Source organism: Gouania willdenowi, chromosome 13 (genome assembly GCF_900634775.1).
Source record: "Gouania willdenowi chromosome 13, fGouWil2.1, whole genome shotgun sequence".
Taxonomy (NCBI): Eukaryota; Metazoa; Chordata; class Actinopteri; order Blenniiformes; family Gobiesocidae; genus Gouania; species Gouania willdenowi.
The window spans coordinates 29633547-29660128 of NC_041056.1; the positions used below are offsets into that span (position 1 = coordinate 29633547).

The window sequence follows — 26582 nt, forward strand, 5'->3', positions numbered from 1 at the left end:
TGCTGTGAGCGTGGAGGGCGCTCGCTGGATCTGCGACTGTAAACACAATCCAGTCTGAATCTGTGAGCTACTCATTATTATGAAGAGGCACCGTTCATTCAGGTCCTGACAACGGTTAACTAAAGTAAAACAAAGACCACTGAGCAGACTCTATAACCCTCTGCGACGCTGGAAAGTGACGGAGGCTGCTTGATAGTCGGTGTTGTTTATATTCGTCCTATTCAGGAATGCTAATGTTAGCTGAGCTAGCCTGCAGTCTGCCAGACGGCAATTGTTCAGAGAAAGAAATTGACCCTTGTGTTGAAACTCGTGTTTCCGTGTGCTTAGCTGACTGTTTAGGACTCGACATGGTAGAATATGAGCTCGACACGTATTTAAATATAGCGGTGTGGTGAACCTATCCGATGGCAACAGTGCGATACCTGTGATTGTGACACAGTGAAGTTAACCAGCGGAAACACCATTGTTATTGTGACTGAATGGGGTGGAGTTCTCTGTAGAGCTGTCGGTTTGTGTTTGAGGAAGACGCTGACCGACAACATGGTGTTAAGCAGCAGCTGGAAATCACGGCATAAAAGACGTGGTTGTTGGGTCGGACCGGGTCTGGCTGCCCTGCTCTGGTTCTGTGTGTGTACTCAGTTCATCTGTGCTGTCAGAGCCGTGGGAGAGACCCCCAACGTCGTCCAGAAAGACGCAGAGTTTGATGTGACCTACAACGACACGGTGACCAGTGAAAACCAGACCATTTATGCTTTCAACCACACCATCTCCAGAAACAAGGTAGGTTTGGCTCAATCTACGCATAAAATAGGGCTTTATAACTGAGTAAGGTAACTATAGCAGAGGTGTAAAGAGTACTGATATATCCTATTCAAGTAGAAGTGTTGTTACTTAAATGAAATTGTACTCAAGTACAAGTAAGTCATACATAAAATACTGAAGTACAAGCAAAAAGTAGCTCAGTTAGATAGTATTCAAAGTAAAAGTTACTAGTTACTTTCACTCCTCATGTTTATTTCTGGTCATACATTTTATACAACAGTTCCCATGCACACAGTAAACTTCTCATTTTTAAACTTAAAAAGGAAGAAAACTAAATCTTGCACAGTTGGAACTTAATTTATTTTCCACATAGGCATCTGTATAAAATAAAAGTTTTGTTAAAATGTCCAATTCTTTTTTTTTTTTTTTTAATATAATAATTCAAAATAAGTACAAGTATAGCTAAATGTATGAACTCTAAAACAGTGTCATGCTAAACGTGCTATGTGAGTAACAACATCATAGGTAAAAAGCCCAACATGAACCAAAGATAGTGGCTGGGAGGTGATCAGAAATGGTGCCAACCAAGAACAAATGTATGACTAACCCGAGGTCAGCAGTTTTTGAAGAGACCATGAAACGGAAATAAAAAATAAAAAAAATAGCCACAAAAAATTATAATTTACTGAGTGACGATTGGATGTAGAAATATACTTAAGTTTTTTAAAACATACTTAAGTACAAGCCACATTACTGATTTAGCGATGTACCCTTGAAAGCAACTCAATTACACTAATGTGAGTATTTGTAATCCATTACTTTCACCTCTGGTTACTAGACATGCTCAGAATGAAGACCTAGATACATTTTTTTCTGAATTACCGTAGATTTGCTATTGTTAAATTGTATATTCCATATTTCACCTCATTTTATTTCATAATAAAGCCAGTCTTTGTGTTTTGTGCTTTCACATTTAGACAGAGGGAGTGCGTGTGACTGTGGATGTGCTGTCACAGAACCTGAAGAGTCCCATTCTGTTCGTGGTTCGACAGCAGCAGGCTGTGCTGTCTTTTCAAGTCCCCCTCATTCTAAGAGGACTGTGAGTATATTTCATACCATTTTCATTCCAGAAATTTCATTTTGTCTTCTTTTTTGAAATATTTGTTGAGGTTTTGTTTATTCAGACAAATTTTTTTCAGGAAATGTTATCTCCTGACCTGTTTTGACTGTCAACTGCCAGTCTTCCTCAGGGGTGATTGCTTTGATGTGTCCCTATGTGTTTGAGTGATGAGTAAAAGTTGATGCGCTTCTCATTTCATTTGCTTATAGGAAGCCTTGCTCTACCAATAAATATGCTAATGGTTGATCAAGCAGTGTAATTGCCAAATGTAGTGTGCGTAGACGTAGTTTAGGCACAAATACATACTTTCTTTCTTTTTTTCCTTCATCTTTTTTCTATTTGACCTATGTGGAGATTAGCTGTCAATCGTATAAGTAGTAACTTGAATTTGCAATCCCTGAAATAGCGAGATTGCCTATTCATACAGTATAAGTGCAGGTGACTGCTTTAATGTAGGGATACATCAAAGCAATAATCTCTGAGGAAGACTGGCAGATGACAGTCGAAACATGTCAGGAGATAAAATTTCCTGAAAAAAACTTGTCTGAATAAATGAAAAACCTCAACACATACAGTGTGATATTTGTTTTCTAAAAGTTTTCGTCAACTTTCTTTTTTTTGTGACAATAATTATAGACTGACACTTTTTTAAATCACATGTTGACAAAATCTATATGTAAATATTCTATTATTCAACAGTTAGTCCCGACAAAGTAATTTGATTGGAAAAGAGTGCTGATGTACCTGTATAGGCATTCTAATGAATATTAGTCAACTGTCAGTGAGGAAATGTTTATGTGTTGCCTGGCAACAGCCTTGACTCCTATATATTTGTGTTGACAGAGCCAAATAAATGATTACATTTACAATTCATAATCTGTTTGTCACTTAAAACTAATAAAATGCGCATGTAGAATTGTTGTATAAAAGCAATATCACACTCCAGGTCGTACTGAATATTAACACCAGTGTGATTATCGACAGCCGCTACGGCCCAATTACACCAGTGCTGATATTTCAGCACAACATTACTCCCTCTTGTGTGGTATTGCTTAAATATAAACTAAACTAGAATTTTGTTTCACGGGACGTAAAAAAGTAAAAAAGCGCCTAGTAAATTCAGATTTGAGCCAAAATATATATGTACAGTATATGTAAAATATGTAACAGCAGAGATAATTTTGTTGGAGTATTCAGGTGGGTCTCACCAGTTTTTACTGCGGAGTTGAGTGAGTCGGCAAAAGCGGAAGTGAGTTGACACGTATTCCGGTTTGGTCATGTGACCTTTTGCATATGGCCGAATCAATCAGAACTCGTGATCATGTGGTCTTGCGCATAGATCACATCAGATCTGTCTGTGTGTACTTAAAAACATTAATGCCATCCAATATCAGGTTGATCAATGCTAATTTAATATTTTGTTTTTAAAATGCACAAACTGTTGTGATTTATATTTTACTTGTCTATACTTGTAACAGATTTACAAAATGAGATTCTATAAAATGTGTATCACTCATTCATTCCTTCATTTTGCTCAATAGTTGTTTTTTTTCCACATAATTCTGTGCAAATTGTTGTAACTGGACAAAGGGGGTTCTTGAGCCAAACAAGTTTGAGAAACACTGCCTTAGATCACGGCATGCACACTGTTTGACAGTCTGCTGTTGCTTTACCTGTGAGCTTACTTTAAATGTCAAACAGACACGAGTGATTGTTCTCTGGTCTGTCAGATTGGGAAATGAAACATTTCTTGGCAGGAAGTCAATAAGAATTTTGGCTACATTCTTATTCTGGAGAAACTGAAAGCTAAAAAAACGACCTAAATTTAACAGTTACAACATTTTTCAATTTAATCATTGAATGTGCGAAACATTCCTAAAGGGCAAACTTTCAAATGACATGCTTGTTATCTGTATGTCATTGTCTATATAGTGTGGACCTGATCCCCAGTGTCAACAAGTTTGTGTCAGGTTGTTGTTTGATGTTATTCCCTTATGACTTGGGATCATGTGATGGACACAGTAATGACTGTGTAATGGCTGCACGTGAATGCTAGCACAGTGTCGTCTTGTGAAAGAAGATTCAAAACTTACAATTAGCGAGATACAGCGTATGTTTCCTGAGCTAATCAGGTGGGATTGTATAATAGTCTAGAGTCCGACACTTTATTAGTCTCTGGTCAGATGCCTGTATGTGATGTTGACGTGTGTGGAACACACTGTGGCTGTAAGGGACTCTCTCTGGTTGTGCAACGTCAGGATCCTGACTAGATTATTATTGAACTATGGACTTTTACTTCCCCTTTTGAATTCACCAGAGTCGGTCAGAGGAGTCCACATTACTGTAAATAAATAGTTTTATCCTTTATCTTTGGGTTTTTTAGGGCAGTGAAATTGGTACATAAATAAAAAGTAAAAATTGGAAACTAGAATATAAATCGAATATAAAGCCTCCAATTGTAAGACTACCCATCGTACAAATGATTATTCTTTTTTTTATTATTATATATTGTTCCTCAACATGATCGGTAAAATTCAGAGACAAATTTCACTTTAGGGTTACATTGTATATGATGTTACATCAGTGGTTCCAAACTTTTTTGAGTTGTGACCCCGTTTTAATATCACAATATTTTGACATCTCCAGAGACTTTGTTTTTCTTTCTAGAATTATCTTTTCATAATGTTTGTAGTTGCCAGGTTTAGTGCACAAAGTGACAAGATGCGCCAGCTCAGATAACCAAATTTGGTGTGTGGCTTCAGGGAAATCAATATTTTGATGGAGTTCGAAAATGAGAAGCGCGCAATTATTTTTCCGAGAATTATTGCCCATGTTCCATTTTTATTTACTCTCTTCGAGGATCTTCAGAGGGAACAGTTTTTCTTAGAAATCATTTAAGATAGGTAGTAAATTTATATTCTGATGTGATAATATTTTCTTATGTATACATCTACAGGGCGACCGTGGCTCAGGTGGTAGTGGATCGTCCTCTGATCGAGAGGTTGGGGGTTCGATCCCAGTACCTGACTATGTGTCGAAGTGTCCTTGGGCAAGACACTGAACCCTAAGTTGCTCCCAGTGGTCGACTAGCGCCTTGCATGGCAGTCCTGTCCCATTGGTGTGTGAATGTGAGAGTGATTGGGTGAATGAGCTGATGTGTAAAGCGCTTTGAGACTGCTTCAGTGTGGTGATAAAGCGCTATATAAATCAAGTCCATTTACCATTTACCATCTAAGTTCTTAGATTTAAGACATTTAGGAAAAGGTTGTGAGTTATGACAACCACGCTGACGGGGGATGTTGATGACTATGTCTTATTGTTCTAACTAGATTTATATATTTGAGAAAGTGAAAGTATAGAAAACAGTTGTTTAAAATAGTTTTGTGTGAAAGTGTGCAGCAGTAGGGGGTACATGGCTTCAGGTTAAATGTCTGAAGGGGTACGGGACTGTGAAAAGTTTGGGAACCACTGGTATAGTGACATGCAAATGTGAATGTGAATTATATCATATTGTCAGATTCATGGCAATGCACATCCCTTGTTGTTAGTAGAGTTTCCAAAAGCCAAAAGATGAAACAAGGCCAACACAAAAAAATTAAGCTGCTGATTTAACTTCCTTATCATCCCTTTTCCCCAATACCTGTTCAGCTACCAGAGGAAGTACCCTTACAACCATGTGGGCCGCACATTGTGCCAACCTCCGACACGAGCCATCTCAGAGACGCAGCACTTCTTCATCGACGTGTCCACCCTCTCCAGCCAGGGCACTAACTACCAGCTCAGAGTTAGTCGGGTTGAAAGTTTCACCCTGCAGTAAGTGACATCCGCATGGAGCAACATAATCACAAACACGCATTCAAAATGAATAAGATTGCCACCTGACTCGTTTGTCCACAGTGTAATGAGTCATTTTCCTGATGTCTTATAAAATAAATTACAGGACAGACAAGAAATTCAGCTTCACTGCATCGCCATCGCAACCTCAGGTAACCAGCCAGTGTCCATGTCAAAGTTATGGGTATAAATTAATCAACATTGTGGATTTGATACTATTACTTATGCTAGTTCTCAGAGTTTTTTTTTTGTATATAAAGCTTGATTAAAAAATCATATTATCATTCTATCTGCATAACATGAACCACACACGTTGCATTTTCATATTCCACTTCCTAACATGCGTCTTTTCCTCTTTCTTGTAGTATTTTAAGTACATCTTTCCAGAGGGAGTCGACACTGTGATCGTGAAGGTCAATTCTGATAAGACCTTCCCCTGCTCTGTTATGTCTATCCAGGACATTCAGGTACACCAAAGAACTGTTTTTCCTTTTTGCTTCAGACAAACATTGCGCCTTAATCAGCCTTTTGAACCAGACTGCTGCTGCTGCTGCTCAAACTGCTCTGGCTTGTTTGTAAGTGTGTAATGACACTCTTAGGCCACTTGAGAGCATCATCGAGATCACTGCAGCAGTCCTCCTCATGTTTTCTACATGTTTCTAAATTTAAAGTTGCCCGGGATGATAATGTTCTATCAGATAAAATCATTGTGTAAGCCTCATAGATCAGTAAATTGAAGATGTGATGATTTCTCCTGATCTCCACTGTAAACACTCTCTTGAATGACATTGTCGGAAAAGTTTCATGCATTGCATTGTGGGATGTGAAGTCCCAGAGACTGATGCATAGAAGTGTTTTTTTCTTTTCTTTATTCGTACAGTGATTTCTTGACTTTCTTTGCCAGAAAGGGAGGACAGTGATTATCTTGACACTGTATTTGTTCTAGTTTGTTCTCGATGTTCCCTGTGATATCACCCCATTCTGAGACATTTGGCTTCAACCGAATTCGTATCTTTCCATGAAAACCCCAAAATTAATATCCACCATTGTTTTTCCACAACTTTCAGTTTCTGAAAATACCACAAATATGTTGGGAAGTCACTTTGTCAGTGTTTTTGAGCACAAACTTGGGCTTAAAAATGAAGAAAAAAACACTTCTATGTATCCGTCTATGTGACTCCACATTCCACAATGCAATGCAAAAAACTTTTTCGACCATATCAATAAGAGAGTGTATACAGTGGAGAGGCAAAGAAACCTTTTTTCGACTAAATGATCTTTAACTTATTGATCAATGAGGCCTACACAAAATTATCATCCCTATCACCTTTAAATGACATTTTGAGCTTTTTAAAAACCTGTTTTATTTTTTTTAGTGTCCGGTCTTCGACCTGGACAACAATGTGGCCTTTCTTGGGATGTACCAGACAATGACAAAGAAAGGTGCCATCACTGTGCAGGTATTTACACTTCACACATGCTGTACTACAAAGCACATTTTTCCAGGTATGTCATCACTCAGCCCACGGTTGTATTTCCTCTGTTGTAACCCAGAAAAAAGATTTTCCTAGCAACAGTTTCTACGTTGTGCTGGTGGTAAAAACAGAGGACGAGGCGTGTGGCGGCCCGCTGCTTTATTACCCCCTGCGGCCGGATGAGCTGATTAACGCCGGCAACCGCAGCAAAATTCTTGATGTGATGGTTTCTCAGGCAATTAACTGTGAGTCACAAACTATGTAAATAAATGCACAAGCCTTAAAGGGATCCTCCACTGTTTTTACAAATGTAGCCTGAAACCTTTGAAATGTCCTTATTACAAGATCTATGCCTAACAAAATGCATTATTTTGTACCATATTGGTTTTATTAACTTTTAAAACTGGGACTACTTTATCCTGTGTGCCACCATGATGAAATGACGTCATTGATGACGTATATCACCCCTTTTAGTCCATTGAGTTCTATTGGAGGTGAAGCATTCAGGATTATTTAGCAGCTTTTTCAGTCAAAATGACAACTTGTGCTGCTTTGGGTTACTCTAAAGATAAGTAAAAGTTAAAAAAGTCGATGTGAACCTCTTTTGTTTACTGAGAGATGATAAACAAAATCCGTGCCCCGAAAATATCCGTGACCACAGGGGCCAACAGCTCTAACTCTGCTGTTTCGTAGACGGCATGAAGAAGAGAAGAAGAGCTCCGTGCATGTAAATACAGGCAACCAGGATCCACTGCTCACATTAATTCCGACCCAAGTTGAATCTGTCTGCTGCAAAGAACTGGTGTTCTTGTCAGAAATGGTTGAAGGTATAGTTTAATAGTTTAAGTCCGGATTTTTTGCTCTTCTTCTCTTCTTCGTGCCATCTACGAAACAAGCAGAGTTGGAACTGTCGCCCCCTGTTGTCACAGATTGAAATGACGTCATTTCAATATGGCTGCACACAGGCTCTCAAACGGTAACTAGTCCCATTTTAAAAAGTTAATAAAATGAATATGATGCAAAATAATGCATTTTGTAAGGCATAGGACATTTCAAAGGTTTTAGGCCACATTTGTAAAAACAATGGCGAATCCCTTTAACAGGTTTTCTTCCTCTCTAGTTGCTTTTTATAAGTCAACTGTGGGAAACTCTGGCTTGCTTTGTCACCAAACCTTTGCTGAAGAAAAATCTTATTTACATTAACAGTCTGAATCTTGACAAAAAGCAGAGTACAGCACAAGGGAAAAAAGTTTTAGAAATCCAATAAGTATTAGTTTTCCAAGGTGGAATAATAAAAGCAACGCAGGACTTATAATACTGTAACCTTTATTCATCACCGTAGTGAAATTCTTCTCTGCATGTTTCCCCATTTTCCTGAGGCGTAGCAGTGGGCTACAACACAAATGATGTGTAGTTATTGAAGGCATAGAATAATCTGGATCAGGCTAGTCCAGGGGTCTGCAACCTTTACTCTCAAAGGAGCCATTTAACCTCATCTCACCCCGAATAAAGTCCTCCTGGAGCCGGAAAAATACCGCCTCAATGTATACAATACAGTGTATTAAATTCTATACAGTTAAAATGATATAGAATAATGTTTGATTTAATTTGATTTGATCAAGTAAATGGCAACTTAAAAACAGTTTAAAATAAAATAAAATGAATTGACATAAAAAAATAACAACAAAACCGTGTTTTGCATCTTCAAATTCTTACGCATTTCAGTTTACATGAACACAATTTATTGAAATAATATTTTTTATGTTAATGTATTTAATGTATTAATGCATGATCATGTGGTTAACACATGCTAATTGCTAATTTCTTGCCTCACATAAAGCATGCATATTTAACCGGCACATACTGTAGGTAGTTAAAAGAATCTGTTCCCACACAATTAAAATCTCTGTTTTCTTCCAGAATAGTATTTTTGTTGGTTTAGTTATCTTACCAGGGATTTAAAACTTAAGGTTAACCACAGGTGCAGGAAAGTTGATGGTCTGTAGATGTTGCAGGAGATGAAGTAGGAAGGTGCACAACGTGATTTATTTTTAAGTTAACAAATTGTTATATCATGATTTTATTTGTCATTAATCATTAATAGCCTCTGTAAGAAAATAACTCTTTATTTCAGTATTTTTTTAAAGCTATATTGAGCCATGGCAAAGGACTCAAAGAGCCACATGAGGCTCCAGAGCCGCAGGTTGCAGACCCCTGGGCTAGTCGTTGGTAGCTCAGCGACTTTTGAGACGCACCAATAGACGTCACCCACAAACCATGAACCAAAATCAATATTCAGTTTCCCAATGTAAAAATTCTTAAAAGGATGTTTAATGAGAAGCCAAAATATCTAACAGGTATGGAGATACATTTTATTTTTCCCACACATATACAAATATAGAAATATTTGTAAATTGACATGTTAAGAGCATTTGGTAAATCAAAAAAAAAAAATTCAGTAACTTGCGTTTTGTGCCTCAATGCACATAAAAAAGTTAGGACATCTACTTTACTGCTACCTGGTTAATATCCCAATTTTCCAATTTCATTCAATTCTGATTAATTAAGTCCCAATTCAATTACAAATTAATTTTCAATAGGTATTGGTTATCAATTAGATTTTTGATGAATCTTTATATTTTGATAAGCGCATTGAGATGACTTTGTTGTAATTTGCGCTATACAAATAAAGTTGAATTTAATTGAATATTGCTCTTGACTTCTCTTTTTAGAAACATCTCGCAGCACCTTTAATATTGTATAGTGTAATTAAAATATCCAAATTAGAAATGTAAATAATCAGTCTTTGGAACTTGAAGAATCAATTCATAATTGTCAATAATAAAATCATGATTAATCAATGAAATATTTTTTCATTACCCCTACTGTCAATGATGAAAAGTAAAACTAATCTGTTTACTGAGTAGGAGGTTTTTTTAATCCACAAACTCATATTAAAATCAGTAGTGCATTTGATATAGATATTTAAAATGTTTTAAATGTAGACATTTTCTCAGTAGATACTGAGAACACTTTGCTTAAAAGTAAAGTAATGAATTACTGTCCTCTAGTGTGGGATAGGATTCCGTTAATAAACAAATCCCCTCTGAAATAAAAGGACCTTTCTTTTCCTTTGTTGTCAGCCCATGGAGGTAAATGACAGACCCACGGGTTGGGAACCCATGATGTAGGCCAGGAATTCTTCTTAAAACCTCATCCATGACCACTAATTCAGCAGGTTTTAGATGTAGTTATTTAAGCACTTAAAGTTTATGGAGTTAGTTAGTGTTGGCACTGTTTATCCTTAATAGCAGTCTTTTCAAAGGTTGCTGTTATATTAATGTGTCGATAACCTTTTTGTGATGTTGCTGTGTTGTTACGTTGCCCCGTGTAAGATCGTCAACATGCTGACTGTGAATGTTTCCCCACAGTGGAGGTGTATGTAATGGGCATGCTGTTCTGTATGGGAATCTTCCTGTCGTTCTACCTGCTGACCCTGCTGGTTGCCTGTGTGGAAAACAAACGGTAAGATGGATACTGAGGGTGGGGGAAAAAAAAGATTCTGCGATATATAGTATCGCAATAGTTTACAGCGCAATTATCGTATCGATCCAAAAAAAATTCAAATTGATTTTTTTAATCGTTTTTTAACAAAAAAAATATATTGCCAACATATGCATAGCACGTAAACGCCCAGTCACTAGGTGTCAGTGAATCACATCAGACCTTGTTAAACTACCTCACTGCATTTTAGCTGGAAGTTGATCTTTATCATAAAACATTCTGGGCACTTTAATAGATGTATATGGTTACTTTTAAAAAAAAAATGTAATTATTGATATTGCGATATATCGCAGTGTATATTGTATTGTTTAGTATTGTGATATATTGTTTCATATCATGCAAATTGTGAACGGTATCATATCATCAGATTCATGGCAATGCACACCCCTAATGGATACACGTGCATCCAAAGTCATTTTCCAGCATAGAAGGGACATCTTGTGAATTAGCTAGTAATGCTTAACTGTGCTCTTAATGTTACACGTTTTGACAAAGCGTTTGTGTGGTTTATTCTCAGTTGTCATCGATGTTTCTGCAGCCCAGCAGGACTCAGATCTCCCACAGCAGCTGCTTTACACAAAGTTACTTTACTGAATACAAATGATGCTCATCTGCATCTCCCCTCTTCTTTCCACTCTGTGCTTCTGCAGAATGAATAAGAAGAGAGAGGTGTTCGAGAGTCCTGCTGACACGTCGCCCGCTGAGACAGGTAACCCAGCAACAAGCTGTGGTGGGCTAGACCAAAGGGAGCCCAATGGGAGGCAGTGTGGTCTGCATTACGGGAAAAATAAATCAGCTTTCTGTGGAAAAACAATACCACAGTAAATATGATGTTAAGCTGTGCTACATCTGATTTTGTGCTGAATGTGTGTCTCTCTTTCTCATTCATCTCGTGATTCAGCCTCTCTGCTCGGGAAGAATGGAGATGGTATAACCACCGTTCCTTCTTTTATCAACCTGCTGCCCTGCATCACACTGTGTTATGTCTGCACTCACCCTAAACACTTCAGCCTGCATGCTTTCACTGCCTTTACCATCCAACACCTATTCACAGCAGGAAGGAAGGATATTCTATTACCTGCAGTGCATAGCACGAGTGGATAGAAGACTTTGTAGGAAACTAATTGTAACACTTTTTGTTGCATGTGTGAAGTGAAAAAAAACTCATGTGGGTACATTTAAAGTTTAGTAATGACATAGTTTGTGCTTAGCTTTGCATGTGTTGTTGTCCCTTTGCCGTAGCTATGCATTTGTATATTTGTGGGAAATGAATTCACTTTTGTGTGTTTGCAGAATGTAGTGCTAAAGGGGATCTGTTGTGCTTCTTCTTGTCTTCCTGTTACAGAAACTAAATCTAACCAATGGCCAATAATATGACACACTCTCTAAACATCTTTTATCACACTGTGCATAAATTTGATAAGTTGTCAATCATGAAATAATTGCACTCAAAACTTGGATACTTTTGGATAACACCTTTACATTCAAAGAAACATTTAAATAGTAATTAAGATGGTAAATGTTTGGACAATACACTCAAAGGCCACTTTATTAGGTACACCTTGCTAGTAAAATGTTGGACCCCCTTTTCTCTTCAGAACTGCCTTAATTCCACGTGGAATACTTTCAACAAGCTGTTGGAAACATTGCCAAGAGATGTCGGTTCATATTAACATGATAGCATCACGCATTTGCTGCAGATTTGTCAGCTGCACATCTATGATTCCAATCACCCGTTCCACCACATCCGGTTTAAAACCAGTTTGAGATGATATAAGCTTTATGACGTGGTGTATTGTCCTGCTGGAAGTAGCCATCAGAAGATGGTACACTGTGGTCATACAGGGAGAGACATGGTCAGAGCCAATACGCAGGTAGGCTGCAGTGTTTAAACGATGCTCAATTGATACTAAGGGGCCCAAAGTGTTCCAAGAATACTGCATAGCCCCCTCACCATTACACCACCAGCAGCCTGAACCGTTGACACAAAGCCGGATAGATCCATGTTTTCATGTTGTTTACGCCAAATTCTGACCCCAACATCTAAAAGTTTCAGCTGAAAGCGAGACTTGTCAGACTAGGCAAAGTTTTTCCAATCTCCTATCGTTCAATTTTGGTGAGCCTTTGTGAATTGTAGTCTCAGTTTCCTGTTCTTAGCTGGTGTGGTATTCTGCTTCTGTAGCCCATCTTCTTCAAGTTTTGATGTTTTGTGCAATCCTTCATTGTAACGAGCCATTATTGAAGTTACTATGTTGCTTTTTTATCATCTTGAACCAGTCTACCCATTCTCCTCTGACCCCTCACATCAACAACGCATTTTCGTCTACACAACTGCCGCTCACTGGATAGTTTCTCTTTTTCAGACCATTCTCTGTAAACCCTAGAGATGGTTGTGCGTGAAAATCCCAGTAGATCAGCAGTTACTGAAATACTCAGACCAGCCCCGTCTGGCACCAACAACCATGCCATGATCAAAGTCACATGTGTTAACAAACAATTGAACAGGTGTACCTAATAAAGTTGTAAGTGAGTTTATAAATTAATGTAATTGGTCATATGGTTCACGAGCAGGCCAGGACTTATGCAAAGTAACAGAAGAAAGCACGATAGGTCCCTGAAACAGCATGAATAGACGGTGGAATCTGCTTCTTTCTGTGACGTCTGTGTGTTGGTTTGCTTCCACAGGCCAGACTCCTGCCTTGCCCTATGAATACGGCTCCTTTTGTGAGTTTTAAGCACATTATGATACAAAATGTCATTTTTAGCAGAGTTAACCATTTCTCTTCCACAGTGGACAACGGCAGCACCCTGAGTTCAGAGGCCATCACAGACAGTGCCACATCAACTGACAACAACTACGGTTACATGGGTGAGAGTGCTTGCATTGTGTTACCGATACCTGATGGTCGCCACAGCCTTTCTCATCACTGGCCTCAAACTGCTCTCACCAGTTGCTTGTGTGTGTTTGTTCATCAGGGCAGGAGCCTTTCAAACGGCGACCATTCCTCAATCACCTTCACCACATAGCCATCCGCATCGGTGACACGCTGCTGCTTAATTTGGCTCCATAAGATCCTAGTTTACTTCACACAAATCAGCACTTTGTTAATTACAGAAAAAAGAAACCTATCAAAAGCCAGATTTATCTGCTCTGCAAATCTGTAAATTAAATGACATTAATCATCAATATAAATTTGTATGTCATGAAAATTACAGATCAGGTGCTAAAGCCGTAATGCTTCTGAGTGTCTTTGAATCAAACTTGAGCTTTTTTGTTTGATCGCGACGCCCACGTTGTTCCTGCTGTCTATTAAACACCTCGCTGATTTTTTTATTTGTGCAATCAGAGAGATCTCTGGAGAGTGTTGGGCGCAGCCGGCAGGAGTCTCTGAGCTCTGTTGAAGAGGACGACTATGACACGCTGGATGATATCAACTCCGACAAAAACATTGTGCGCACCAAGGTGAGCCATGTAGTCATGCAGTAACTACACATTAAAGTCCTTCAAGTGGTGGGATGGTTGCAGTTTGATCGTGGAGGACAAAGAGTGGAGGGACATCTGCTAATTCAAAAGTCCATGGGCGACATCGGTGAAGAAAACGAACCATCCTAAATATAAGCTAATATTCGGTTACCTCTTACGGATATGCTTTTACTTCATTTAAACATCTTTTACACTCCATCTCTCTCAGAGCATAGGGAAGTCACATAGCAGTCAGAGATGGATCAGAGATACATGTACATGCTCCCATTGACACAGATACTAAAAAAACTATGGAATAAGCTATCATAACTATGCAGACGACGCGCAAATTAACTTAACTGTATCCCCAGGAGAATATAGACCACTACAAACCCTGATAAATTGCATTGATTAAAATCAAATCAATAATTAGATGTCTAAATTTTCTTCAGTTAAACAAAGAGAAAACCGAAATTGAAGCCAGCACCCAGCATTAAAAGAATAATAATTAATTAATAAAATCACAAACCGAACTAGAAATCTGTGTCATCATTGACTCAGACCTAAACTTCAACAGGCACCTAATGACAGTTATAGAATCAGCATTATTATCACCTAAATAACATATCAAGAATCAAAGGACTAATGTCACAGCTGGACCTAGAAATACATATTCATTCATTCATCTTTAGTAGACTGGACGACTGTAACGCTGTCTTCATAGGTCTTCCTAAAAAATAAAAAAAAAAGCTGCAGTTAATCCAGTCCTCACAAACACAAAGAGAATAGATCAAATAACCCCAGTTCTCAAATCCTTACACTGGCTTGCAATCAATCAGAGAATTGACTACAAAATACTGCTACTGGCTTATAAAGCACTAAATGTTACAGGACCAAAATAAATCTCAGACCTTCTGCTCCAATATCAACTACCCAGAGGTCTCAGGTTGTCTGCGACAAACCAGCTTTATCTTCCGAAAACAAAAACAAAACACGGAGCAGCAGTGTTTAGTTTTTATGCTCCTCATCTTTGGAACAAAGTCCCAGAAAACTGCAGGTCCACCCAAACTCTCAGCGCTTTTAATTAACAGTCACACTGTTTAATTTGATATTATCCTGTTTTATTGATTGATACTGTTTTACATGTTTTGATTTTTGCTCATTTTTTAAATCTATATTCATAGTGTGCCTTGTACATGAAAGGTGCTATATAAATAAACTTGACTTGACTATTTTTTGTTAGTGGATTGTCACTAACTTGTTCAGTGTGAATTTGTCTGTTCTAGAAATTTCTGTGCGTCTCTGACCTGGCCCGCAAAGACAAGAGGGTCCTCAGCAAGAAATACCAAATCTACTTCTGGTGAGAACTCTTTTTGCACATGGACTGGCTTATCCAAAGTCCAAACAAACCTGTTTGTAGATACTTAAAAACTTCAGTCTCAATTCTGTAGTTGTAACGAATGTTCTGGTTACAGGAACATTGCTACCATCGCCGTCTTCTACGCCCTGCCTGTGATCCAACTGGTTATCACCTACCAGACGGTACACTGATGATAAACTGTGTCAACTTTTCACCCTGTTTTACATAGTGTTTTACACTATTTGCCCTTGAACCAGCATCAGCACTTTGACTCACACCTCCATAGTTTTTGAAGAAACTCAGTTGGTAATTTGTTCCAAACATTTTCCGGAACTAGTCACGAATCTTCAGTAGCTTTAGGCATGTGAGATTTTTTTCCATCTCCAACAGTTTCTTTTGAAAGACTCTTTGATGATAATAAATGGCATTCACTCTGTGTTTAGGAACATTCAGAACTGCCTCTGATGGGCTTGCACGATGAATAAGAATATGAATGATTAATGAGAATAAGTAGAAATAAAAATGGACTTTTTTTTTGTTTTCCGCTTGCTGCTGCTCACCATGTATCTGCAATTTCACTTCTCATGAACATCAAAAACCACAACTTCAGGCCCAAAGTTTCCAACCAGTAAACTAAACTTTTTCAACAGATGGTTACAAAAAAGTTTCCCTTCAGTTTGACCCGTTGTTGAATAAGATCAGTTACTGCCAACAGTGACTCAGTACATTCCTTTCATTTTACATCAAGATGGTGAACAGTCCTAAACCTGCTCTGTGAAACCTGCTCCTCTTGATGTGTAAAGACAATAATAACCAACATATGATTTGAATCTGCCCATCAGGTGGTCAATGTCACAGGAAACCAAGACATCTGCTACTACAACTTCCTGTGTGCACACCCCCTCGGAGCTCTAAGGTGGCAGTCAGTCCGTGTTTCAATGTTTCACTGTCATGAAACGTTATGTAATTGTTAACTCCATTATTCACTCACATTTGTCACAGTGCGTTCAACAACATCCTCAGTAACCTGGGTTATGTGATGCTGGGACTACTTTTCCTCCTCATTGTCCTTAAGAGAGACATTGTCCACAATCGAGCCATGGTCCGCAACGATGTCAGTGCACTGGTGAGTCGTTGGTTTCTCATAATATCTATTTTATTGGGAAGCAGAAAAAAATCCAAGGCAATATTTCTTGTGCCTGTTTTTCCATGTTATCTACAGACAGCTCTAGTTTTAAACTTCCATCTTTAGATTGTGGAATTACAAGGTGAAAGATAAGATTAAGGTTGACATTAGCCAGAGTAAAGGGCTGGCACTGACACACACATATTGACCAATCACATGCGGCTTTAAGAGAAAACCGACACATCACTACTCCTTATTCCTCCGTGCAGCTGATATGAGTCCACACAGCGTGTACTGAGGCCAGGAGGTGGACTGTGGGGGTGGGCTCTCCACAGATTGGCTCTGGTGCGCACATGGCTACGGTCTGCAGTGATTGGCTCTAGTGCACACGTGACTGTGGTTGCTTCAGTGGACAATGGACAACGGCATTTATGAAATACTTTATTAATGGTATCATTGCAGTCCAAACAAATCTGATGTTGCACACCCTTGAACCAAGCAGCAGCAATGTTGAAAGTCTCATAAGTGTGATCCTGATCCACAGAGGTATTTGAGGAACACACACACAGACAGACAGCGATTCCTTGCTTTATAGATAGATTACACATTTGCATTATACCACCACCAACTCACACACCACATTCATACTAGGCAATGTGGGTGAAGTGTGTTGCCTAAGGACATAACGACAGATACCACTAGAGCGACTGACAGAAGGAGGAGGAGAGAGCTGGATAGAAAGATAGAACATCAAAGTCTCCCAGACCAGTTCAGCTGTGAACCACAGATCAGGAACTGTCAGCTCCAGCTTCAAAACACCTGAAACAGAAAAGAGAGAGAAGGGCGAGGAGAAGGCACTGACTGCAGAAAAACATGATACAGTGTTATCAGGTCTGCCGGCATTGTTTTGGGCCTTTTTCCTAGTGGTTAGGTTAATGCTTGTTAGAAAGGCTGTGAATCTCTTCCCGTAGATTGGTAAGCTAGTGACGACTCTATGGTCTGTAAATGCGACCGTTACAGACAGGCCCATATCCGCTCTAGTGGTTAGGTTAGCTCTAGCAATACAGAATGCCTTTATTGTCTATGTACAAGAACATCATCAATATTAATGTGCTACTACTGTCAATGTGTCAAACATAAATACATTTGATTCATCACACTAACAAATAATAAAAAAAAATTAGTCAAAGTTGGGCACCATTGTTCCATTTTTTGGCCTTTGTTAAGGCAATTTAGGAATTTAAGGGTAGAGAATCAAGATTACAGGATTACAATTTCATTTAGCAGATGCTTTTCTCCAAAGCCACGTACAACACAAGCAGTTTGGGTTAAGGGACTTGCCCAACATCCCGCAGTGATGGCCCAGGTTGGATTCAAACCAATGACCCTCCGATTACAAGCCCACTACCTCAACTGTTTCACCACCACCACTAGAATGAGAAAATCAATCCTTGGAAGCAAAAGAATTTGCTGATTACATTATGCTTTACACAGTGTTTTAAGTATTTTCAAGTATTATTATTGAAATGTATTATTGAGTGGATTGATGGACCTTCTCTCGTCATTGCAGGAGTGTGGAATCCCAAAGCACTTTGGTCTGTTTTATGCCATGGGGACAGCTTTGATGATGGAGGGTCTGCTCAGTGCCTGTTACCACGTCTGTCCCAATTACACCAACTTCCAGTTTGGTAAGACCACTCACTAATCATACAGTTGTTTTTATTCATTCATTTATTTATTTTGTGACTATTAAACAATAAATTTGTCTCATGAGAGTGAAGAAGTATAAATGGGTCATTACATGTCATTTTACAAATGGCCCACGCACTTTGGTCTCAAAAAGTTGTGAAATTAATAGAATGGAATAGAATGCTTTTATTGTCATTTTACACAAGGTATAACAAAATTGAAAAGATAGCTCTTGTGGTTCACGATAGAGAGAAAATAAAAAGAATGATAAATAAGTGTATTGACAAGAGGAGCCACTAAGACGATAAATAAACAAATAAATAAACTGAAAACAACGAGGATAGATATATTGCACAGTTAAAAATGTCTGAATTGACTGAACACCTCTTATGTGATCAGTAACTGTATTACACTGGGATAAAATGTGTTGGTGAATCTGGTGGTGTGGGCCTGGATGGATCTGTACCTGTTTCCTGAGGGTAACAAAGAGAACAGGCTGTGTCCTGGGTTTGAAATGTCAGAGGTGATGCTTCTGGTCCTGCGCTGACATCTGTTGGTGTAAATGTCTGACAGAGAGTGCAGCTGTGCTCCTATGATGCCCTGCGCTGACGTCATAACTCTTTCCAGAGCTTCCTTGTCAGCATGAGAGCTGGTCCTACACCACACCAGGATGTCAGGTTGACCTTCCTCAGAGACCTTAAAAAGTACAGATGTTGTTGTGCCTTTTTTCACAAGGGCATTGGTGTTAGTGCCCCATGTAAGGTCCTGAGAGATGTACTGTATGTTCACAGGAATTTAAAGTCACTGACCCTCTCTACAGTGTCCCCTCAGATGAGAAGGGTGGGGGCCGTTGTCCATCTTCCTGAGGTTCAGGACCTCCTCTCCGTAGGTCGTCTCATCATTGTTGTGGATCAGCCCCACCAAAGTAGTGTCATCAGCAAATTTGACCAAGGTGTTGCTGTGGTGGATTGGTGCACAGTAATGTGTGTACAGGGTTTACAGCATGGGACTGAGCACACACCCTGTACACACATGACTGTGCACCAATCCACCACAGCAACACCTTGGTCAAATTTGCTGATGACACTACTTTGGTGGGGCTGATCCACAAAAACAATGAAATTAAAAAAATGATCAAACTTAAAATGTACAGTATGCCTAATGAATAATCACGAAACAATTGGTAAAAATTTCAGAATTTTCTTAGAGCAAAGTGCGTGGGATGTCCTGAAAATTTGTTGAAATCACATGGATTTACCCCAAATATATGTTTAGTCCAAAATGTATAATTTACCTTCTTAGCTGCAATATATTGCATACAGCCTGTTGCGACACTGTGTGTTCTACTTGTGTTTTTGCTTTTTTTGCAGACACTTCCTTCATGTACATGATTGCCGGCCTGTGCATGTTGAAGCTGTATCAGAAGAGACACCCAGACATCAACGCGAGTGCGTACACAGCCTACGCCTGCCTGGCTGCTGTCATCTTCTTCTCCGTGCTGGGAGTGGTGCGTGCACACACACACACACACACACACACAACGGACCAGACAATGTCACACACACTAAATGAGCTCATCCTTTGACTAAAATCTTGTTCATTCTGCAGGTGTTTGGCAAAGGGAACACAGTGTTCTGGATCATTTTCTCAGTGATTCACATTCTGGCCACGATGCTCCTCAGCACACAGCTTTACTACATGGGTCGATGGAGGCTCGGTGAGATCAGTCACATACGCTGCACTTACTATGGGCAGGACTGATATTTTCATCTTGAAAGTTAGATTTCCTTTTCCCGTTTAATCTGCTTTCGCTGTAGATTTCGTTACAGTGGTTCTCATTTATCAACCTTGGGTGAAAACGGTTGCAAATCTGAGTGCACATTGTTGAGTACAACAGTACCAATGTGGGACTTTTGAAACATTTGTATCTGACCAATCCCAGTGTACCAATAATCTGCTATTTATAAAAGCGGCAGCTGAATTTGATCGTCATTAACATGTTACGCTCTCAAATATTCCTGGGCCAGAGGCCCCGCCCACTGAGGTTAAACAAACATTTGCAAGGAAATAAACATTTCTGAGATAAAAATCATCATCCTCACAACTGAAGTGAAGAAAAACAAAGATGTGCTTTTTGGTAGTGTGAAAACTGGAATTTAAGGAGCTCATTTAAACGCTCTGTGGAAGAGAATAACAGAGGCACTGAACACGTTTCTGTATTGGAATGGACTGAGGTTTGAATTAAATTATATATAACTGCAAATGATGGTTTGAATGAAATGTTACTTATCCATAGCCTAAAAGCATAAATCCCTGCTATTTGATCAAGACAATTATTTACATCGAGACGAGTCTGGCTGATGAGCGCGAGGATGTGCAACGTCCCCCGACGTGTGCGCGCTGCACAGCAATCAAACCTCATATCAGGGCAGAGACGCACAGAAATATGACGTTTATTGGCCTTAGTTGTCCACACGCTAGAAGCAATAAATAACACATTAAAATAAATTAACGAATCCATTAAAATCCCTTTGGCTCAGCGCTTTGCAGATAAATCAGACATCACTTCATTCACCTACACATTGTTTTACAAAACAGGTTAAAATAACACACTTCGTCTGTGATATACAACAGCGTTCCCACGCTGGTCCAACACAGCAGAAGCAGCGCTCCTGTGATCCGTGTGTGATCTCAGTGGGTTTATTGAAGGAAAACCAAAAAAGTGCAGGTATCAGTCATAACGTGGGCTTTTTTAAATAATTTTTTCATTTTCATTTCATTTTTTAATAATTTGTTTTGAGCTGTCCTGAATGTGTGTCTGCTTATGTTTAAATGACAGCTGAGGCTTGTTTAATCATTTATTTTCATTCTCATTCACATTTTGCTGCTGCTGCAGCACAAATCCACTCACTCAGGTTTGCGTACATGAGGTCAGACCAGACGTGAGATCTGATCATAGCGTATGATCACGTCAGAATTGATTAATACCGGAGCTTGCGTGAATTTGGTCGGACGCGTGTTGTACGCTCAGATCTGAACTTACGGAACGAGGGCCAATGACTGTCTAGCTAATGAGCAGTGTTATGTCAGATTATAAATGTAAAGAAATATACAGTAAAAGCAGAAATACAAAATACAGTATTTCAAAGGCGAGCTAATGCTAACAATTTTCCCAACAATGTGTTTATTATGTTATAGTTCACTTACTTATGGTAAAACACATGTTCTGTTACTGAATAATTAGTTTAAACAGGATTGATACACCTTGTTTAGGATTAAATCAGTTACCATCATGTCAAATCTGATTGTTTTCCCCCTTCCTTGTGTTTGTGTGTTAGATGCCGGCGTCCTGCGCAGAATTGTGTACATCATCTACACTGATTGCATCAGACAGTGCAGTGGACCCATGTACATAGTGAGTAATGGAGAGTTTAGTTTGTTTTAGTCGCTGCTCCTGTTTTAGTTCTTCTTCTTTTAGTAGACTAGTAGCAGCAGAGGCTTGTTGCCCCCCCCACAGGTCAGCAAAGGAACAACGTCTGGACAATAAACACTCTATGGTGTCAAACCCAAGGCCTGGGGGCCAAATCTAGCCCCCTAGAGTATCAAATTAGGCCTCCAGGATAATGTACAAATAACAGAGAAAGTGTTAATCATTGTGTAAATTACCAAATAATTCAGTTGGCGATAACTCAGTCCCTTCACATTCAATACAACTCCTCAATATGTGTTGTTTTCTTTTGCTTTTATCATATTTTATTTACAAAATGGGGAAGAAATCTATTTTTTTCCAAAACCTGCTGTTTCCCCAAAAACAATCCCACAAAATTGACCCAAAAAATACACAAAAGATCCTACAGGGACTGCTATCAGTCATTTATTGCTTGGACATTGTATGTGCTTTAAATGAGGGCTGTCACTTTAACGTGGTAATTGCGATTAATGCACAGGCTACAATACAAGACGAGAGACTGCCGAGTTGCTCAGCTTCGTTTGCTTTAATTTTGGCTTTTAAAAACACTGGATGGAAAACTAAAGCCTAGTTGTGGGCAAATTATGCAAGAAAGAGTTTGCCTAATCACCGGTGCTTTGCAGCTTCAGCGAGCACCTTAATGCTAAACATGTAGCAGCTAGCATAGACACTCGGACAGTGCTAGCTGCTACATGCTGCACACCATGACTGAAAAATGAATTTATTATCAACAAGTTCAGTGTCAGAAAAGTGTTGTTACTGTTTATGATGTGCTAACATATCGAGCTACATATTACGTTTTTTTTCATTTTCTATTATTTGCAGAACTACACATCAATATGACAGTTAGCTCTTGGGTCTAATCTTAAATACAGTAGAATGTAAATGTCTACACCTGCATCTGTTCTAGTCTGTTAAAAACAAACAATACACAACTTCACAAAGTCACTTTGTTATATATCAATGTCTTGATCTGCCACAATAATGTAATTTAAATGAAAATACCTCAAATTGAGGGCAATTCTCAGCAATTTTTAGGTGCGATTAAAAAAGAGATTAATTAGATTAATTAATTACAGAGCATAATTAAAATAATTGCGCAATTTTTTTAATCTACTGACAGCACTAGTTTAAATACTATTTACAGATTTACATGTGGAAGTGCAAACTAGGGCACAATCATGTTGAAAGTGCTACATATCATTTGGACTGTTAATTACTGTTAATAATTGTATACATAAGAAAATTCTCAATGAAAGTGCTCCACAAGAGTCTGATTATGGCAATAAGTGCCAGAAAGGTGGTGGAGTTGCTGCACTTTAAATCATTGTTTCAGGCGAAAGAAATATATACTGGTACTCATTTGAGATCAAACTGGTACGTATTTGGTACTGGTACCTGAATTAATATTAGTTGAATTCCCCTGGTCTATGGTGTAAAAACTGTGGGTTTTTTTATAGTATGTTACTATGATGATGATGCTGACGACCATATATTAGCTGTGTTGTTCCAGTTTGAGACTGGTATGAATTGTCTGGTAGTGGTGCAGGGTTCAACATCCTTTTTCCCTTTCATAATATCGTATCGACAACATAAACCCAATAATATGTATCGTATTGTCTCGCATCGTTAACTCAGCGTATCGTCCCCTATCGTGGAAATGTGTGTGTAAATCTGTTTGTGTGTCATAGGATCGAATGGTTCTACTGGTCATGGGGAACATAGTCAACTGGTCTCTGTGAGTACACGTGCCATGTTTGATTGACTAATGACATCCACCTGGTGCAGCTGTCACTCTGACATGTGATTGGTCCACAGAGCGGCGTACGGCCTCATCGAAAGACCCAACGACTTCGCCTCCTACCTGCTCGCCATCGCCATCTGCAACCTGCTGCTCTACTTTGCTTTTTACATCATCATGAAGGTGTGTGCGAGCAGTGAAATCACCCACTTTCACACAAGTAGCTTTTTGTTCTTGTTTTTTTTCAAGCTAACTTTGCTATTCTTCCTGGGGTCTCATCATTTTCATGACATGCATTTTCACACACACACACACACACACACACACACACACACACACACACACACACACACACACACACACACACACACACACACATTCATTCTAAATTCATGCACACCAGTTCAACGAATGCTTACCCTGCGTCTGCACGTTTGCACGTCTGATCTACATTTTCCGTAGACTAAGAATGGGTAGACGGGCACAATACACAAGCACTGTGTGCTTGCAGACATGTTAACGCGTTAACACGTTAACATGTTTGCAGACGCTTTAATGTGCATATGCATTAAAGTGTATGCACACATACGCCACACCTGGATGTGCACTTAACAAACATAAATATATCAGTCATACATAGACGCAGGTGTGGCGTGAGTGAAGCTATAGCAATCAGGTGCCCTTCTCTGTGAGTGTATAATGTACCACCATTTAGTCTGGTTACAGTCTGTGTCATGACACCTGTCCATAGAGTGGTAGTGACTATAGTGTTACTCTCTGAGTCAGATTGTTGCTGTGATTGGACAGGATACACCACTCACACACACACTTACAGACGTGCACACGTGTACACGCCTAACAATTTTTTACTGCAGCTTCAGTCACGCCACACCTGCCACTACACCTAACTACTTAAATTAGGTAAGTTTAATGAAAGTTAGGCAGGCAGGTACACGTGCAATGGACTGGTGCGCATGTACCAGCCTGCCTAACTTTAACTAAACTTACCAAATTCAAGTAAGTACATAGAACATTGTATCCACAGGGCTAATAGTGTTTGTTGCAATGGCAGATATATGTGCACATGTATTCGTACATCCATATTGAAATCATGATGCAAAATATATGTATAATAATAATAACAATAACAGAAGTGAGGAGCTCCTTCTCCTCATTAATCATTGATGAAGTTTGCAAAGTCCTCTTTCATAGTTTCTAATGAAAACCCTTGTGTGCGTGTGTGTGTGTGTGTGTGTGTGTAGCTGCGGAGTGGAGAGAGAATCAAGTGTCTGCCCTTAGTGTGTATCCTCTTCACTGCAGTGGTTTGGGGCTTTGCACTTTATTTCTTTTTCCAGGGACTCAGCACTTGGCAGGTGAGTAACACACACACACACACACACACACACACACACACACGTTCCTGTAATACTTTAAGGCAGGGTTGGGGGTCAATTACATTTTTCAGTTACAATTACGTTCTCAATTACTCAAGTTAAATTACAATGAATCACAATTACTGAGCCTGAAATAGATGATCCATGAAATTTTACCCTTCCTCTTGTGTTAGCTTTCTGTTAGCATCTGTTATGATGACAGATCAGTTTTGACCCATGTCTTATATCAGCTGTATAATGCACTATAATCTCCTGTTTACATTGTAAGGCTTCCTAATCAATGAAAATATTGGTATTAATATTTTTGAAGTGGGAATCTGAGCCTTTTTTCTCTCAGTATAGCCCTCGATTTATATATATTTTAAATGGTAAAAATGAAGAGAACTGACAGGTAGTGGGAAAAGTTGATATCAAAAATATTTTAGTATTTGTTAACTATGTATGTGTGAGGCATAGAACGGTAAAATGGTTCCCCAGGTTTGCATTTACATAAATAGTAATTTCCATGAAATTCCATAGAAATGTGGTAAATTATCTAAACTCAATTAAATTTCAATTATGATTACAACAGCAACAGATTTTTTCCTATTACAATTCCAATTGTAATTACACCATAATTGCAATGATTATCAATTATGCAATTACAATTATAATTGACCCCAACCCTGCTATTAGGGCTGTGCACTTAATCCGTATCCGTTTTTACACAGAAAACTCCGGCAGAGTCTCGTGAACACAACAGGGATTGTATCCTGCTGATGTTCTTTGACGACCACGACATCTGGCACTTCCTCTCCTCCATCGCCATGTTCGGATCCTTCCTGGTAACGAATGCTCCCCCTGCTTTCCTTTAGTACAGTACGTGATTGACAGGCTGCCTTAGCGTCCTCTGTTTACCATGAGGGTGGTGAGCTAACAACGTGGTGGTATCAGACATGTTCTCTAGAGTTGTGCTGGTTTCACATTGACATACATGCTGAAAAAAGCAATTCCACTCAGACCTTCAGGATATTGTTTAACTGTGGAGAATTGAAGTGTAAAGGTATCAAATGGCTTCAGTGTAATGTTTCTGCATCTGTTAACATCTGGATTTGTTACACTAATCCAGAGGTCACCGACCTTTCTGAAACAGATACTTCATAAGTTCTGAATAGTCTGAAGGGCTACCAGTTTAAAAACTTAACTTAAAAGGTAGGAAATATTTAAGTTTAAACATGCAACACTTTATTTTACCTAATTTGTGCAATTGTTTATTTTACTAGCTACTAACAAACAACTTGTTAATCTCTTAACATGTAACATTTGTAAAATGTAACAATTATGTCATAGTTTTATGAAATTCCACATTGCTTTTTTTTTTTTTAAATATATCTTATATCATATTATTTATAACATACCACTGACCATAGATCAGATCTGCAACACTTAAAACATTTGTCACAATGAGAATTTAGTGAAAATAAACATTTTAAGATGGTAATTTAATACAATTTAATACTTTATCACGTGCATTGGTATTTAACTTTACTCAGTACTAACTAAATATATTATATGTATTTATCTTTGAGAGTTTGAATCCTGGAAA

The 26582-nt window shown here is 38.7% G+C and overlaps 1 protein-coding gene across 4 annotated transcripts in view; it reads left to right on the forward strand.

The window, feature by feature from the left end:
- The window catches only part of sidt2 (SID1 transmembrane family, member 2), a 30301-nt gene continuing 3719 nt past the window's right edge, over positions 1-26582 (forward strand). The window contains exons 1-26 of one of the 4 annotated variants that reach the window (XM_028465464.1): positions 1-780; positions 1740-1861; positions 5531-5695; positions 5823-5868; positions 6082-6183; positions 7093-7176; positions 7271-7436; positions 10623-10716; positions 11406-11464; positions 11657-11683; positions 13441-13479; positions 13547-13624; positions 13732-13794; positions 14103-14218; positions 15505-15578; positions 15694-15760; positions 16421-16494; positions 16581-16704; positions 18275-18392; positions 19764-19900; positions 20002-20110; positions 21732-21808; positions 23554-23600; positions 23681-23786; positions 24866-24976; positions 25708-25821. In XM_028465464.1, the coding sequence (XP_028321265.1) occupies positions 541-780; positions 1740-1861; positions 5531-5695; positions 5823-5868; positions 6082-6183; positions 7093-7176; positions 7271-7436; positions 10623-10716; positions 11406-11464; positions 11657-11683; positions 13441-13479; positions 13547-13624; positions 13732-13794; positions 14103-14218; positions 15505-15578; positions 15694-15760; positions 16421-16494; positions 16581-16704; positions 18275-18392; positions 19764-19900; positions 20002-20110; positions 21732-21808; positions 23554-23600; positions 23681-23786; positions 24866-24976; positions 25708-25821 (2559 nt within the window). In that variant the 5' untranslated portion in view covers positions 1-540. The remainder of the gene's footprint in view (positions 781-1739; positions 1862-5530; positions 5696-5822; positions 5869-6081; positions 6184-7092; positions 7177-7270; positions 7437-10622; positions 10717-11405; positions 11465-11656; positions 11684-13440; positions 13480-13546; positions 13625-13731; positions 13795-14102; positions 14219-15504; positions 15579-15693; positions 15761-16420; positions 16495-16580; positions 16705-18274; positions 18393-19763; positions 19901-20001; positions 20111-21731; positions 21809-23553; positions 23601-23680; positions 23787-24865; positions 24977-25707; positions 25822-26582) is intronic. The other 3 variants (XM_028465465.1, XM_028465466.1, XM_028465467.1) reach the window with 3 other exon arrangements.